Here is a 16,439-nt window from a genome sequence, read left to right on the forward strand (position 1 = left end):
CTAGGCCCCCATCCGCCAAACAGAATCTTGCCTAGGGCCCTCATGAAGCTAGAAACGCCCCTGGCGATAGTGGCTCAGAAAGAACGAACGCCAATTGTCATAAAAATGAATGTAACATATGTTTTTCGTGATGAATTGCCCAGTGTGTAGGAAAATACATAGCTCCCCTTTTTTTGCCCAAAGAAAGACATAATAATATGCTGACATAAGGAAGGTGTGTTTTCCAAAAATATTTCTGCTATTTTGAGGCCCACAACTTCCCGCCGAATTCCTTCCTCGCATGACCGCTGCAGCAGATTTGCTTCCTTGACTTGCCTCACATGCTGATGATGCAATGCTAATTCTGTAGTATTTCAAAGCAAACAATGGGGGAAGATTTGTTGTTTTGTTTTTTAGAGGAAGATGTAGAGGGGAAGTAGCCATGAGCTCAATGTGAATTAGCCATATTGCTGCTCAAAAAGGAAGTTGGATTTCTTTCAAACATTTATTATGTCATACAACTCTATCAATCAAAAATCATTAGTAGTGTCCTCAAGGCGCCTGTTTGTGTGTCTGTGTGTGTGTGTGCGCATGCATGCGTGCATGTGTGTATGAAAAAATGAAGACTTTATGTATAAATAAGTGCATATAAATTCAAGCAAATTCCTTGAATGTTTTTAATAATTATACTTGTCTAAAAAAGATGATTCTACTTTTGAAGTTGATGCAGTTTATGTCTTACAATCGTCCAGATTCATAACATTGACCTTTGACAAACAAGATGCTATCAATTTATCTTTGAGTCCAAACTGAATCACAACTAGTCAGCCAAAAAATTTAAAAATCCTTATAATGTCACACTGCCCTTTGCATATGATTTGTCATTGCATCAAATTTCCCTGATGTGTGATTTATTTATTTATTTATTTTTGATGTGATTAAAGTCAATAGAGGTCATATAAATCCTTTGATGTTTTATCACGTTCATACTTGCATTTTTTCCTACAATAACGTTCAAAGCATGACATCGACTTGTCATTAATTTCCTATTTTTTGCTTTGTCTACATGTACTGAACAATATGTTTTTTTTTTAAATGTAGTTTTCAATTCCCTTGATAATTAATTTCAATTGTCTTCTGTTTCTGAATATGAACTTTAGTAAACCATTAACTTATGCGATTTTTTTTAAACAATACTTGGGGAAAATATCAGTGACGTAATCAGCAATTCCCGATGGTCACTTCACATTCATCACGTTAAAAAAAAGACAATCATCGCATTAGTGTTTACTTTTTAAGAAGTTGTGCAAAACCTAATACATATTTCATGTAATAGTAAGTTTCAAATTGATTGATAATTGAGATTTTGTGCGAATGATAAATTGATGCGGCAAAATAAATGCCTGAGACAGCAAGTTTATTTCCTTAGTGTCGAAAACTTTTGAGTAGTTTTTGTGGTTCTAGAATGTACACCAACATCACTTCCGCATTTACTTTTTTTTTTTCTCTGAGTAAAAGAACTGATTTACGTTTTTTTTTTAATTTTATTATGTGCATGTCACCCACTTCTCACTATTTTCCATTACAGTACTTTGACTTTTTTTTTTTTTTTTGTCAACTGCAGCCAAACATTCACACGACTCTTTTTCTTTTTTTGGTCATTTTCATTTTCCTACGTAGGTGTTCTGGTGACGAGCAATAGAATCCTTAGAAAGCTCGGGGGTTTCTTTCAAACGTGTCGAATGTTGTTATTCCTTTTCAGAAACAACAGCGACATCTGCTGGCATAGTGAAACCAATGCAGACGACAAAGAGGGCGACTGATTCAATAGGTGTTTTTCCACTAAAAAGACCAGGACCTTTGAATTCTGGGTAAAGGGAGTTCTTGGTGGTAAAAGGTCCGCAGGGAATTTATGATTTGTGTTTCCACAGCGTCTTGCGGTTCTCGGTACTTAATTCAAATGAGTTTGATTGAGTCCAGCCGATGTAAAAACAAAGCCCCCAAATTTGACCAATCAGCCATGGCCATTGCAGCCCGCCCCCTCAAAGTTTCTGCCTGGTTCAGCAAGACCCTGCTGCCAAGATAGTACATGGTGGATGCCCCCTCGGGAATTTAATTACCCTGGTAATTGTTGTTGGTGGAAAAACGCAAAAACAGAATTTTACCAAGGTAAACTGAAAAGTTCTCCAAAATTTCCAGCGGTTAAAAAACGCCTATAGTTATTCTGAAATCACGTGATTGGACAAACACATCTAACATCCACATACTTTTTCTGCAAGCCACGTAGCCCAGATAAATGCAACGAAATGAATCAAATAGACAACTGGCAATGCATTCATGCATTTTATTTGAGGAGACAAACAAACAAACAAACAAAAACAAAAAAAGAAAAAAGAAAAAAAAAGGGACGCTACCTGGATAAAATGTCAGTCAAGAATCAACATTGGTCCGGCTTTCACTCGACGACGTGAGCTCAAAGGTCAACATAAGGTCCACCCATGAAAAGTAATATGAAAGGAAATGTTTTATAAACAATATTTACACTGTAGTTGTTCCATCTAAATTAGTCTTAGGGTTTAATGGAAATAGACACAATTTGCAAGTCTATTAGTTTTGGGCTCGTTACAGTTCCTTGGACTTCCGCCTCCCGTTCTCAGCGTCCACCCTGTGACACCATGTCAACACCATGATGCACTTTAAGCTTCTTAGGCGCTAATGAAAGTGGGCGCACATTGTGCGGGGAGACAGATGGCTCCTGTCTTGATTAAGTTCTCATTTTCCCGCCTGCAGATGCTGGTAGGCTTTGCTGGGCCAGCTTCATCCCCGAGGAGAGGAGCTCATGTGTGAAAGTGCAGCACGCGTTCTGCTCCATCCTTTTTTTTTTTCCTTTTTTTTTTTCTTGATGCACCAGAGTGTCACCTGCTACGTTGCTGTGTTTTTGCTATACAAGGTGTTAATTTTAATGGATACTACTAAAGGAAGCTTGAGAAGAGATTTCTTTTGTTACTAAGGAGCAGTGGAAAAGTAAGTAAAAGGCCACGTTTCATTGTCATAAATGTAGGAACACATTTCAAGAATTGTTCTGTTCATGCTCTTTGGTTGCTACATTTAATTGTTTGAATTGAACATCATTTGTTTATGCACTGATGGTTAACGGAGGATTATCAGTGCTGCTGTAAACGTTTAAAGCAGCTGTACAGAAAACAGTTGTTGCCATTTAATGAAATGCTTGCCAGATCAACTTGAAATAATGAAGGTTAAAGGGGTTAAGTTTGCCCTTTGACGTTCCAGTTTACGCGTGACTCATTCGGAGTATGACTTTATTTCCTGAGTCTTGTCCAACGTGTGTCCTGAGCGCGCGGATGTTTACAGCCCCAGCAGCTAATGACTCACAATTAAGTGCAAGGAGCCACTCAAATCAGGCTTTTCTTGGCATTTCCTCAGCCTCCGATCACCGAGCGCATCTTTGCAAACTCGCATGATCACAATGATCGCATCAATTTGTTGTGGTTCAATGTCCCTTTTGTGTGTGCAGGCAAGATGACCCTGGGAAATGTTTTGGCAAGGCCACTCCGTTGTGGTCTTCTCCTGTTTTGTGTGGTGAGCTTGTGCAGCCGGCGAGGGTCCGCTGGCAACCAAAGCTCTAGAGGCGAGACGGGTATGTGACAGACCCAACTTCCAGACCAACGCACGGACCCTGGGGGCTCATTAAGGCAGCTGGTCACCTGTCTGGGTGCCTCTTTAGTTTGAGCCTCCAAATTCCCTTGGCAACTGCACTAACCTGCCAATAAGTGCAGTGCTTGACTACATCCACCCACTGCACTTAAGCACCACAACTCCTTATTTATCCTTACTATCAATTATTGTTTTCGATGCTCTAACTTGGTATCGGATTTCATTGGCAATTTAACCCCCAGCCGCTACTAGTGCAGCCATACATACTCCTCAGACTTATATGAAATATGCATGCGAGGGTTTCACGTTTAGCTCACTGCTCGGCTGCACAACAATTTAAAGTCAGTTCAGCATGCATCGACGTGAATCATCTGTGGAGGCATAATCAAAATCAGCTATTTTATCATTCTCCTGCGAGGTGATGCGCTCCCGTGTTAACGATTTTTCTCTTCATGCGCATTATTGCATTATTTCTATCTGGATGCACTCTGCACATTAAATTAAGCCAAATATCATGTATGCATCTTTTAGTCGTCTGCACTGTGAATGACTGCTGATGCTCTTCTTCCACGTGATGGCGCTGTAGCTTTGAAAAAGTACTTCTTTGCTTATTTGCATGAGCCCCATAAATCACTGCGTGCCGATCTATATTAAGCCAACGCAATACAAATCTCACGATCACCCCACCAAAGAAAATGTGACAAACAGTATGAATAACTAATTAACTGAACAAAACGTTCAGTTTAACGTGCAGGAAACCATGACTTAAATCTGCTGAATGAATGGCAACAGGTGAATACAGCTATAGTCAAATTGAGTGAAACTGGATCATTTACCAGATGGAGAACTTCCACAGCAATCTAGTATGCCCCACAGCATTCTATCACTGTCCTAAAAGGACAACACTGCTTCACCTTCTACTCACACACAATATGTACTTAAACTCTGCACTCTCCAAATTCTCCTCTTTTAAGGGTCATCGAAGGAGAGGACAGGGACTTGCGAAGTGGTTGCGGCTCATCGTTGCTGCAACAAGAACAAGATTGAAGAACGCTCTCAGACGGTCAAGTGTTCCTGTTTCCAAGGACATGTAGCAGGGACAACAAGGGCACTGCCCTCTTGCGTTGAAGGTGCGAGTACTCACATTGTCGTGCTGCTCTTTCAATGATTCAAGGATTTCTTTTTTTTAAGTTATCAGTGTTCTGGATATACAGAGGTTTGAATCTCACTCTGTATCTCAAGCAATAGGTAACTATATGAAAAATAATTTTTTTGGAATGTTCATTTTAGTTTTTATTTCATTTTGAGTTTAGTATTTTAAAATTTAGTTAGTTTTTATTATTATTATTATTATTATTATTATTATTATTATTATTATTATTATTATTATTATTATTATTAATTCAATATCTGGTGTAATAACCTTATTTATTGATTGATTGAATTATTTTTTATTTTATTATCTGTTCTCATTGCTGCTGGACATGTAAATTTCCCAGAGGGAGCCATCCAAAAGGGATCAATAAAGTCAAGTCTAAGTCTAAGTCTATTAGTTGTAGTTCTCTAATAAATGTTTAATTTTAGTTAGTTCCAGTATTAGTTTTAGTTTTTAAAAGAATTGTCTATTAATTCTGTGCAAAATTGATAAAACACCATAGGCGCAATGTTATCTGAAGGTGCTTTTCTATTGGCTGCTGCTAGATGACGTCACTTCTGTGTGACATACTTTCAAATGTCCTTATTCCGGTTAATCTAAACAATAAATCTACTTAAAATCACATTTAAAATCATCCCCAAAGGCTCATGCATTAAATTAATTACCAAAGACTAAAACGAAGGACATTTTTGACATAATTATAGTTAGTTTTAGTTAGTTTTGTATGCATAAAATGAAGTTTCAGTTGGTTTTAGTTTTTTTTTTTAGAAAGGATTTTCGTTTTTATTTTATTTAATGATGAAAATTGTTTTTTTAAATTTTAGTTTTTTCATTAGTTTTAGTTAACTAAAATAACCTTGCAGTGTAGTCCATGTTTGGGACCACATTCTGCCGGTTGTGGCTGCCGCAACCCCCAGCGCATCTAGCAATTTGGTGTCAAAAAGTAGACTATAGATTTTAGACTCGCAATACAGGTCTAATTTGTGGCGTGGGTGGTGTAAGAAGCATTTCGTGGATTTATACAAGGCACAAGCAGACAGATTCTGAGCTCCGTGGATGGGTATGTATTCCAAGGCACAACTGGACTCAGAAATAGCAAATGTCAGTCTGTGAAGAAAACTAATTGATCAAGAATTGGTTGAAGTTGACCAGCATAGAGAACACTGTCAAGCTGGTCATTGCAATACGCAAATAAGGATTCTCTCTCTACTTACTCCACTACTACTGCAACTACATCAAAAGAGTAGTTCAGTCACACATTTTTGCTCATGGGGCAAAAACATTTGTGCCCCCAAAGATGATTATTTTTGGTCCACTCTATTGTTTCCATGGCAACTCCACTATCACAGAAAAGAAAGGCCAGCTGGAGCCAGCTGGAGAAGTTATATTGACATGTCACAGACCAATCCTAAGTCCATTACCGTAAAATAGCAAGATAAGGATAATGTAGTTAGTATACAGTATACACACTGTCACATTATGAGAACATAATTTTTTCCCCCCACCACAGCACACTATCTTGCTTACACTGCTTCATGGTCACTGCTCTCATTTATAAAGTGTCTTTCTGTTGTTGTGTCGTATTTCCTGCAGCCTCCATCGTGCGTCACAAGTGGTGGTGTCAGATGAAGCCGTGCGTGGAAGGGGAGGAGTGCCGAGTACTTCCTGACTTGACTGGTTGGTCGTGCATCTCTGGGAACAAAGTGAAGACCACCAAGGTGAGGAAAAAGGCATCATTCTCCAAGTGAAATAACAACAAATCGGCGTGCTTTCGACATGCTGGAGCTCAGTGCAATGGAAAATCCCCTTTCCTTATTGCATTACTTGCAAGCTAAAGTCATCCGCAATACTTATTACACCATAAGCTCTCCTTTTGAAAGAGAAGGATCAGAGAGTAAAGCGTGGTCACTGCTCCCAAGTGGCCGCATGGGCTCTCTCGAACAGACACACAAAAACGACTTCTATAATCTGGCGAATGATGGGGCCAAGAGCGCAGACAGGGGGAAATGCTGTAAACTAATACTGTGCACTAAAACCCGTGTAATTAAATCTGACGCGCTATGGAAACGGCGGCACTTTTAGAAATGTGCTTTCTCATACATTTCCTTTTTTTGTTGAGCTGTTGTAGATTGTCTATGACACAGGGGCAAGCAAAGCACATGCGGCGTGGTAGCCTTGATCAAAAGAGACCCACTTCTCTTCCCACTTTATATACCATCTAACAGTAGGATGGAAATAAAAAAGGACAAATCCAATTGATTCTATGAACCGGTTCACCCCCCTTAGTTACTGTTACTATGTTTGGTTTAATTCTTTTGCACATTATGTGCTGTCTGATTGCACAGCAGGTTTGCTCTTGGAAATGGTCAATAGGTTTAAAAAGAAAGTTTTTATTTCCTTATCAAGAGCTCATATTTTATAGAACCACAAATTGGGAAGCTTTTCCCCTCCTTTTAAATTTCTTTTCTAGCTACCATTGGTAACACAATGACTAAAAATAAAACTTTTATTCTGGTCAAAGGCCGGTAATACAACAACCAACATTAATTTCTAGTTGTTAATTTTTGGTGGCTTTGACTTTAAACGCGAACTTCAAAGTTGAAATCTGTGTCCACTTCAAATTTGTTCTACTTTTATAATACCAAAAGGATCAATTATAATGAAAATACTGCAAACTGTTCTCATGTTGTACTGGTAACTGGTAGATGTGGAAATATATCTTTGATCACACAAGATAAAAGCACTGTATTTTCCGCACTATAAGGCGCACCGTCAATGTATGACATAGTTCCAAACGTTTTCCATATATAAGGCGCACCGCATTATAAGGCGCACCATCAATGAATGACATATTTTAAAACTTTTTCCATATATAAGGCGCTACAGTAGAGGCTGGGGTTACGTGATGCATCTATTAGATGGTGCTGCGCTAAAGGGAATGTCAACAAAACAGTCAGATAGGTCATTCAAACTTTATTAATAGATGACAAACCAGCTTTCTGACAACTCCAAAATGAATAAACAGCTGTTTTATTATTTTCTCTGAGGTAAAGTATTTGTATTAGGTAGCGATCCAAGATGGCGGGATCTTCTGCGCATGCACGTCACCGATAGCGTCTTGACAGCGAGACCTGTTGTGGCTCAATATTGATCCATATATAAGGCGCACTGGATTATAAGGCACATGGTCAGCTTTTGTAAAAATTGAAGGCTTTTAGGTGCGCCTTATAGTGCGGAAAATACGGTAGTTTTCAACAGTAATCCTTTACAATATGCCCCAAATGATTACCGGTGTTTTAAAATTTGGGGAGATGTTGTTGTTTGATGTTTCTCCTTTCTAATTAAATCACTGATATTAATCTCAAACAGGTCTGAGGATCACCTTCCCAGACAAGCCTATTTACAGGAAATTAGGCTGTTTCATATTATTAAGCAAGTTGCTGTTTTTATGCATAATGGAGTAAAATAGGCTCTTTCTGCTGATGAAAATCATCAAACGGTTAAATGCCTTGAAAAAAAGAATTAAAGCTGTGGGCGTTCCTGTCATGTTTTGGTTTGGTGGGGGTGGGTTTTTGTTGTCTTTTGGTGTTTTTGGTCATTTGTCATGTGTTCCTTGTTTCTTCCCTTGTCCCGTTATGTCAAACCACGTCCACCTGAGTGTGTCTTCCCTTCCCAGTGTATCCACCAATCAGCTTCCCTTGCCACTTGTGTCTTGCCCAGCTGTGTCTAGTCATTGTCATTAGCCTGTGTGTATTTAGTCACCTGTTTTCCGTTCGGTTCTTGTGGAGTCATTGTGCCTGTTCATGTTCATGTCCCTGTTTTCCTTGCCATGCCTCGTGTTTGTTTTTGATCTTGTTAATTTTTTCATAGTACCTTGTTTATAGTTTTTGTTAATTAAATCCCCTTTTTTTTTACCTGCATCCCTGCCTTGCCCTGTTTTTTGTTGCCCCCTGCATTTGGGTCCTGCCTCCAACACCCCCACTCCCGTGACAGAATGACTCCACCCGAACTGGACCCAGCGGGGGCAATGGCAGAATGGGAGCCCTGGGAGAAGGAGGGGCTTGAGGCCTGCGACCGAGCCATTGCCGGGCTAAAGAAGGTACTGGCTTTGGTCCGTGGCGTCGGGAGTGACGGGTCAGACAGGCCTCAAGTCCCTGAACCTCGTCTAGTGCAACCTCTCGCTCCTGAACCTTGTCTGCTGCAGCCTCTCGCCCCTGAACCTTGTCTGCTGCAGCCTCTCGCCCCTGAACCTCGTCTGCTGCAGCCTCTCGCCCCTGAACCTCGTCTGCTGCAGCCTCTCGCCCCTGAACCTCGTCTGCTGCAGCCTCTCGCTCAGGAACCTTGTCTGCTGCCGCCGCAGCCCCTGGCCGCTTCGCCTGGGCCGCTGCCGCCGCAGCCCCTGGCCGCTTCGCCTGGGCCGCTACCTCCTGTTGCTCGTCAGGCGGCGCATGGATTGCGGTCGCCACCACCTGTTCCTCGTCCGGCGGCGCATGGATTGCGGCCGCCACCTCTTGTTCCTCGTCCGGCGGCGCAGGGAATGCGGCCGCCACCGCCTGCACCAGTTCCGGCGGCGCCCGGCCAGCGGCCGCCATCGCCTGCACCAGTTCCGGCGGCGCTCGGCCAGCGGCCGCCATCGCCTGCACCAATTCCGGCGGCGCCCGGCCAGCGGCCGCCATCGCCTGCACCAGTTCCGGCGGCGCCCGGCCAGCGGCCGCCATCGCCTGCACCAGTTCCGGCGGCGCCCGGCCAGCGGCCGCCATCGCCTGCACCAGTTCCGGCGGCGCCCGGCCAGCGGCCGCCTCCTGCTCCTCATCTGGCGGCGAACACCCCGCCGCCACCTCTGCTCCTTGTCGGGCGTCGAGGACGCCCTCCTGACTGGCCCCGCTGGGACTCTCTTGTCGGGCGTCGAGGACGCCCTCCTGAACTGCTTTTTGTCTGGGACGGATGGGTGGGCCGTGTTCCCACCTCCGTGCCCCCTTCCGCCCGCCCTTGTTTTTGGACTTATGTTGGACGTCTGGAAGCCGTCCCTTGAGGGGGGGGGGGGGGTTATGTCATGTTTTGGTTTGGTGGGGGTGGGTTTTTGTTGTCTTTTGGTGTTTTTGGTCATTTGTCATGTGTTCCTTGTTTCTTCCCTTGTCCCGTTATGTCAAACCACGTCCACCTGAGTGTGTCTTCCCTTCCGAGTGTATCCACCAATCAGCTTCCCTTGCCACTTGTGTCTTGCCCAGCTGTGTCTAGTCATTGTCATTAGCCTGTGTGTATTTAGTCACCTGTTTTCCGTTCGGTTCTTGTGGAGTCATTGTGCCTGTTCATGTTCATGTCCCTGTTTTCCTTGCCATGCCTCGTGTTTGTTTTTCATCTTGTTAATTTTTTCATAGTACCTTGTTTATAGTTTTTGTTAATTAAATCCCCTTTTTTTTACCTGCATCCCTGCCTTGCCCTGTTTTTTGTTGCCCCCTGCATTTGGGTCCTGCCTCCAACACCCCCACTCCCGTGACAGATCCAAGAAAATCATTGTACTGAGAAATAATTTGCGTGTGACTCAGAGAGGAAATAGGTTCAGTTTGTTCCGCATAAAGTCATACTATTACTACTTGTACGATTCTGTTGAGTATTGCCCTTTGTTTCCCGTCTTCCATGGCTGCCTGGAGCTCTGATGCTTCGAATCCAGTTTCTGCCTCAATATGGCAACATAGGTCAAGATGGGCCTGCCACATCTCTTAAGTCCACGAAATAGTCCATCGTCCATAACTAGTCCACTAAATGGCACAGTCCATATAGTGTGCATAGTCCACTTTTAGTAGACTAGTTTGGTTACAGCTTCCTCCTTGTTTCTTGTACTGTCGTCAGCAAATATAGACAAAGAGATAAATGAAACAACTGGATTTGTTCTTGTTTGTTGAAGACATTTCACCTTTAATCCAAAATCCAGTTCTAAATTTTTAGGTGTACCCTACAATAATAAAAGTGTACAGAACCCCCCCATCAAATATTCACTCAATCATTCTGAATGAAGAAGCTTCCTGTTGACCAAGTTTCTTGAGATATTTGTTTTAATATTTTATGTTAATGAAAATGCACAACAGCCAGAGACTGTACAAATCTATTCCAAAAGATCTTCATTTGACAGTTTGGCTGCATATGACTATAAAACTGTTCGCATATATGTTTGTTTTAGGGTTTCTGCGGGATTGTGCACCCAAGTGGAGGAAGGAAATGTTCTAAGTGTCCCAAAGACGTATATATATATATATATATATTTTTTTTAATGCTGAGCTTTGATGCAGCCTTTCAACTGCAAAGAACGGTTTCAGAAATGGTAGTTATTACACAAACGGCCAGCAGGTGGCAGCAAAGCAAAGGAGATCAACCAGGGCCATTTAGAAAAAAAGCTCAATTACTTACAATTTTAAATAGATTTGTGAAAACTGATGAAACGTAGCTCTCTTCTAATGCTAATTGCTGCAAAACTGAAACAGAAACATACTTTTTTTTCCCTGATGAAAGAAGAGACTCTAATCTTTCTTTTGGTAGGTTCCATGCTTTTATAGCAATAAAACACAATATTCTGTGGGTCTTGCAAAATCAGTCAAAATCCAGTAAAACAGCCGGGAGCGAACGGGACTGCTTTTGTGAAAATGGAGTGAATGAGTTAAACATGTTTTTAATTTTAACTTAAACAAAGTGCAACACAAAATACAAAACAAGGCTGCGAATAAACTTACTAGTTGTAAACTAAAGAGGCAGGACGAGCAGGCGCAGGAAAAGAGGTGTGACGACAAAGACTGAACAAAAGCAGGGAACTAAATACACATAGTAACGAGACAACAAGAGATACCTGGACAAGACACAAGTGGCTTGGGGAGTTGATTGGATAACACAAGGGAACGGAAAACGAGCACAGCAGGACATGATAAAACTTGACGAGACTGACAGAAAAGGAGACACAAGGAAAACATGACCAAAAACCCAAATCATAACAATATGCAGACAAAACAAGTAAACAACAGTAAAAATATATACAACTTATTGCAACATGCTTTCTCAAGTTAGATGTTGAGCTTTTGCAGGCTGAAATTTCCACGTTTGGGCACAGAAAACCTCTGCTTATGAAAGTGATTTACTTCAATTTAAACAGGCCAGCGGGTGTATATTCTGTTTCTTCAGTGTTTCTTCACTGAGTTATGTTGCATCAAAACTAAAGTACAAATAATCCCAAAAGTAACTTGAGTAAATGTAACGGAGTAAATGTAGCGTATTGTTATGCTATCGCCATGCTCTTTGTTGCAGAATGTGAAACTTTGACTTCCCAGCATTCATTTTGAGTTCTCACGTTGCCAAGTGACTCCTGAGCCTGTTGTATTTATTCAGACATGAACAAAACTGTAGCATCGCTACGTCATCAGCAAAATCGAGGTCAGTCAGGACCCCTACACGAGGGCGACCCGTTCTCTTCCTTGTTACCAGATGGGAGCCCAATTCCTCTTCACTTTCTTCAATAGGCCTCTTAAGACATAGTGAAAAATGATGACAAGCAAGTCGGGGGCAATTTTTTTGAGTTTTGCTCTGCAGTACGCCTGCCAGTATCATAAATGGATCAGATTCCCCATCTAGAGATATCACGTTTGCCAGGATGTTTTCAAACATCCTTCCTACAGCATCAATTATCCGTGTGGGAATTCCACAAGCACTCAAGATTTTCAGCAATTTCCCTCTGTGGATGGTGTTGAAGGCTTTTCTGAGTTCAATGAAGGTGATGATCGCATGACGGTTGTTGGTCTTTACAATCTGTGTGACAATGAGAACACATCCTGCTGTTGTTTGTCTAACCATAAATCAATTTAGATTTCTTCTAAGATGTTGAACAATTAATTGTATTTTTTTTTTTCCGGTTGCAGCGCTTTAGATATTCAGGTGTTATGTTCTCCTCTTCACTGCTTTTGCCCTTGATGAGTCATTCTTGATCATACACCTGTGAGCTGAATAGCCCAACATTAATGTCTTTTAATCATCCTGTTCAACATCGTGTGCTGTTGACCTCTTGGCCAGGTCACCCTTGTAAAAGAGATTTTGATCTCAATGGGTTTTATCTGGTTCAATAAAGGTAGGGGGGAAGTTGGAGGTCTAATCAATTCTTTGATATGGTGGTGCCAGTCCTTCACATGCTTCCAGTGTAGGTTCAAATTTCTCTTTTCTGGAATTGAGTGTTGGGAACTGCGAAGTTATTCTCAATGGCTAGTTTGTTTATTAATGGTATGCATGAGTACCGTATTTTCCGCACTATAAGACGCACCTAAAAGCCTTCAATTTTTTCAAAAGCTGACCATGCGCCTTATAATCAGGTGCGCCTTATATATGGATCAATATTGAGCCACAACAGGTCTCGCTGTCAAGACGCTATTGGTGAGCCTGCACGATCGGTGACGCGCATGCACAGAAGATCCCGCCATCTTGGATCGCTAGCTAATACTAATACTTTACCTCACAGAAAATAATAAAACAGCTTTTTATTCATTTTGGGAGTGAATAGAGTTGTCAGAAAGCTGGTTTGTAATCTATTTAATAAAGTTTGACTGACCTATCTGACTGTTTTGTTGACATTGCCTTTAGTGCAGCACCATCTAATGGATGCATAACGTAACCCCAGCCTCTACTGTAACGCCTTATATATGGAAAAAGTTTTAAAATATGTAATTCATTGAAGGTGCGCCTTATAGTGCGGAAAATACGGTAGTATGTCATCCGTAACTCCTATCGTTGTGGTCTCACTGATGAATATAAACATCTATGGAAGTGAATGAGTTAAAGGCACTGTCTTCCGTTTTCACTAATGCACTATATAAATACAGGATTTATACCTATGAACTCCTTCTCAATCTACACCTCTGGGCTTCTGTCAATATGTGGTGGTGGACGCACGTGCTGTTAAATTGCCGCGGGAGTGACGTCATGCAAATAACAGACAAATTCGTCCGGCCCCGTCTGCGACACGCCCTCCCCTCCGCCGCCCCCCCGCTCTGCGATTGGCTGGAGGGGTAAACAACTGTCCACAGAAACGTTCCGCTGTTGACAAAACAAACGCAAAATGGCAAAATACAGGCTGGGGGGGGGGGGGTTTAGGAAAAAATCACCTCCACACATTCACAGAAGCCCAGAGGTGTAGATTGAGAAGGAGTTCATGGGTATAAATCCTGTATTTATATAGTGCACCGTCCCTTTAAGTTCTTTTAATATTGGTGTTTCATTGGTATTCCCAAAGGATTATTGTTCTATTGTTGTTTTTTTAGGTGTCACGGTAGCAAGTTTCGTCCAATCAGAGCAAAGCTGTCTGACTCAAGTAATGCTGGACCCTGAGGACTGATGGAGCATCAAAGAATACACTACATGGATTAAACAATGGAAACTTCTTTTTCTTTTCTTTTTAATTCCTTGTGTTTAGTCAGATTTAATAATGGTAATACTATTGTGAGGACAATATATTAGTGAAGATGCACAAAAATGGCTCCTGTGAATTATTATTATTTTTTTTAAATTCCCCGAGTAGTGCATTATGTTGAGCCCACATGCATTGATTCAAAGATAGGATGGGCCTGCTGTCAGACACTACAAAGGAGACTCTTAGGATTTTCAGGATCCTCCAACCAGTGGCCTGCAACTCTCTCTGCCAATCAAAAGGCAAAAACACTGGGAAACGTGTAATGTCTATAAGAGTAAACCATGCTATGGACTCACTTTAAAAGAGGTCAGATCCCTCTGGACTGTGAAGAAGATGTGTTCTCAGAAACATTGCTGCCCTTACACACGCACACGCAGGATGCATCTGGACTACGGATTGGATGGGCCACCACGCAAGCATGCAGACATTCCTGCGATGCAAAACAAGGACTGTTTGAAATGCTAATCATGGAGAGAAAAGCGACGAGGAGCTTCTCCACTGTTGAGTGTATTTACATCACGCTTTTGTTTATCTCACCAAACGCAGTACTCCTGCGGAGGGGACGCAGCTTATTGTAATGGCGGCCAACATGGAAAGTTTTATGCCTGGGAGCAAAGTGTAACCACTAACAAAATGTTTTGTGTTATTACCACTTTATCTTCTTGATGAACAATATTATCATTGCCTTTGTTGTATCTCTGGAGTTCAGGCACTGTGTTTGCATTTTACATTTTCAATGAGGCGATAACAATAATCTGCAAAAACCCCAAGACACTGACGGCAAATCTTTTACTCAATTTACACATTTTGATGATTAGTTTTTTCAAATAAATTGATTATTTAATGCTGAATCATTTCTCAGTGTAACTCTTTTGTTGAAGTTGATTCAGCAGGTTTGAAGTACATGTAAATATCAAGGACTGCACAATGTTTCAGTCTGTTGGTAGGCCTATAACATTTTTTTTTCTTTTTTTTTGGTACTTTTGAATTTACCAGCCTAGACAAGAATTAAGACAACCCAGACAAGAGCCAGAACAAGCACTTAATGCGATGAGAATAATGCGAGATCCAACTTTACAGTCAAAACTGTTCTTTACTGTTTTTTATGTTCTATGCAACCCCACTAGTCTAAACACATCATTTTCATAAATATTAATTATTTTTTTTTCCTTTTCCTTTTATTATTTTTTGAACATATAAACAGATGAACAGCAGAGATAAAACAAAAAACAACAACAATCAAAATAGAAGAAAATCCCAATAACATAATCATTCAATTAATCATAACTTACATGTTCAAAAGGGAGTAGGAAGAAGTTAAAAACTTATCTAGTCCTACCCCTTTTACTAAATATATTTAAACTTATTTCATTATTAATACAATTTTAATTTACTAATTATTAAAAAATAATAATAAAATAATAAATGATATATATAACCCAAGTTAAAATTTGAGGAATATTAATTGAGCAGCAAAATCCACCTGTTTCTATCCATCTCAGGGGGCAGTCATTTTGTCACTTGCTGTTGACTAAAAATGACACCACAGTGCCTAAGGCCTCAGGGAACGACTGTCATGGCTCACCAGTTTTCTGGATTTGGTTCTGTGAATCTTGCAAGCTGAGCTGTTAGGCAAAATGGCTGTGTCCGAATGATGTCCGCTCTTACCCCACCTTCATTTACTGTATGGTAAATATGCATTCTGTTTGGCAATTCGGGCAGCTAGCAAACTACTTGCTCCTTGTCGCATATTACGTGACCATAATTTTGTATGTATGCATTGTGGTCTATATTAAATTAACCTGTTGAGTGACCATCAATGCTCACCAATTTTTCCATGTGCATTGTGGGTAATTTTGAGTGCAATACATTTTTTTTCCCTCTGGACATTCAGACACCCCTACAAAATGGTGTGACTACTATACAGCATAATGTAGGGATGGGCGCAACGTCATTATTCCGGTTTATATCAAAATAAATCTACTAAAAATCACATTTAAAATCATCCCCAAAGGCTCATGCATTAAATTAATTACCAAAGACTAAAACGAAGGACATTTTTGCTATAATTATAGTTTTATTTTAGTTAGTTTTGTAAACAAAATGTAGTTTCAGTTAGTTTTCTTTTTTAAAAAAAGCATTTTCTTTTTTATTGTATTTTATTAACGGAATTGTTTTGAATTTTAGTTTTTT

At 40.8% G+C, this 16,439-nt stretch overlaps 1 protein-coding gene across 2 annotated transcripts; it reads left to right on the top strand.

The window, feature by feature from the left end:
* The first annotated feature begins 2,032 nt into the window (after window positions 1-2,032).
* On the top strand, window positions 2,033-15,667 carry LOC144014946 (chemokine-like protein TAFA-2). Of its 2 annotated transcripts, XM_077515242.1 has the most exons (6): window positions 2,033-2,148; window positions 2,770-3,003; window positions 3,515-3,637; window positions 4,629-4,784; window positions 6,404-6,528; window positions 14,098-15,667. In XM_077515242.1, the coding sequence occupies exons 3-6, from the start codon at window positions 3,520-3,522 to the stop codon at window positions 14,107-14,109; spliced, it is 411 nt and encodes a 136-aa protein (XP_077371368.1). In that variant the 5' UTR covers window positions 2,033-2,148; window positions 2,770-3,003; window positions 3,515-3,519; the 3' UTR covers window positions 14,110-15,667. The 2 variants fall into 2 exon arrangements, with proteins under 2 accessions (XP_077371368.1, XP_077371369.1); XM_077515243.1 differs by lacking the exons at window positions 2,033-2,148; window positions 2,770-3,003 and having other exon boundaries at window positions 3,530-4,446.
* Window positions 15,668-16,439: the final 772 nt, after the last annotated feature.

Source organism: Festucalex cinctus, chromosome 2 (assembly GCF_051991245.1).
Source record: "Festucalex cinctus isolate MCC-2025b chromosome 2, RoL_Fcin_1.0, whole genome shotgun sequence".
NCBI lineage: Eukaryota > Metazoa > Chordata > Actinopteri > Syngnathiformes > Syngnathidae > Festucalex > Festucalex cinctus.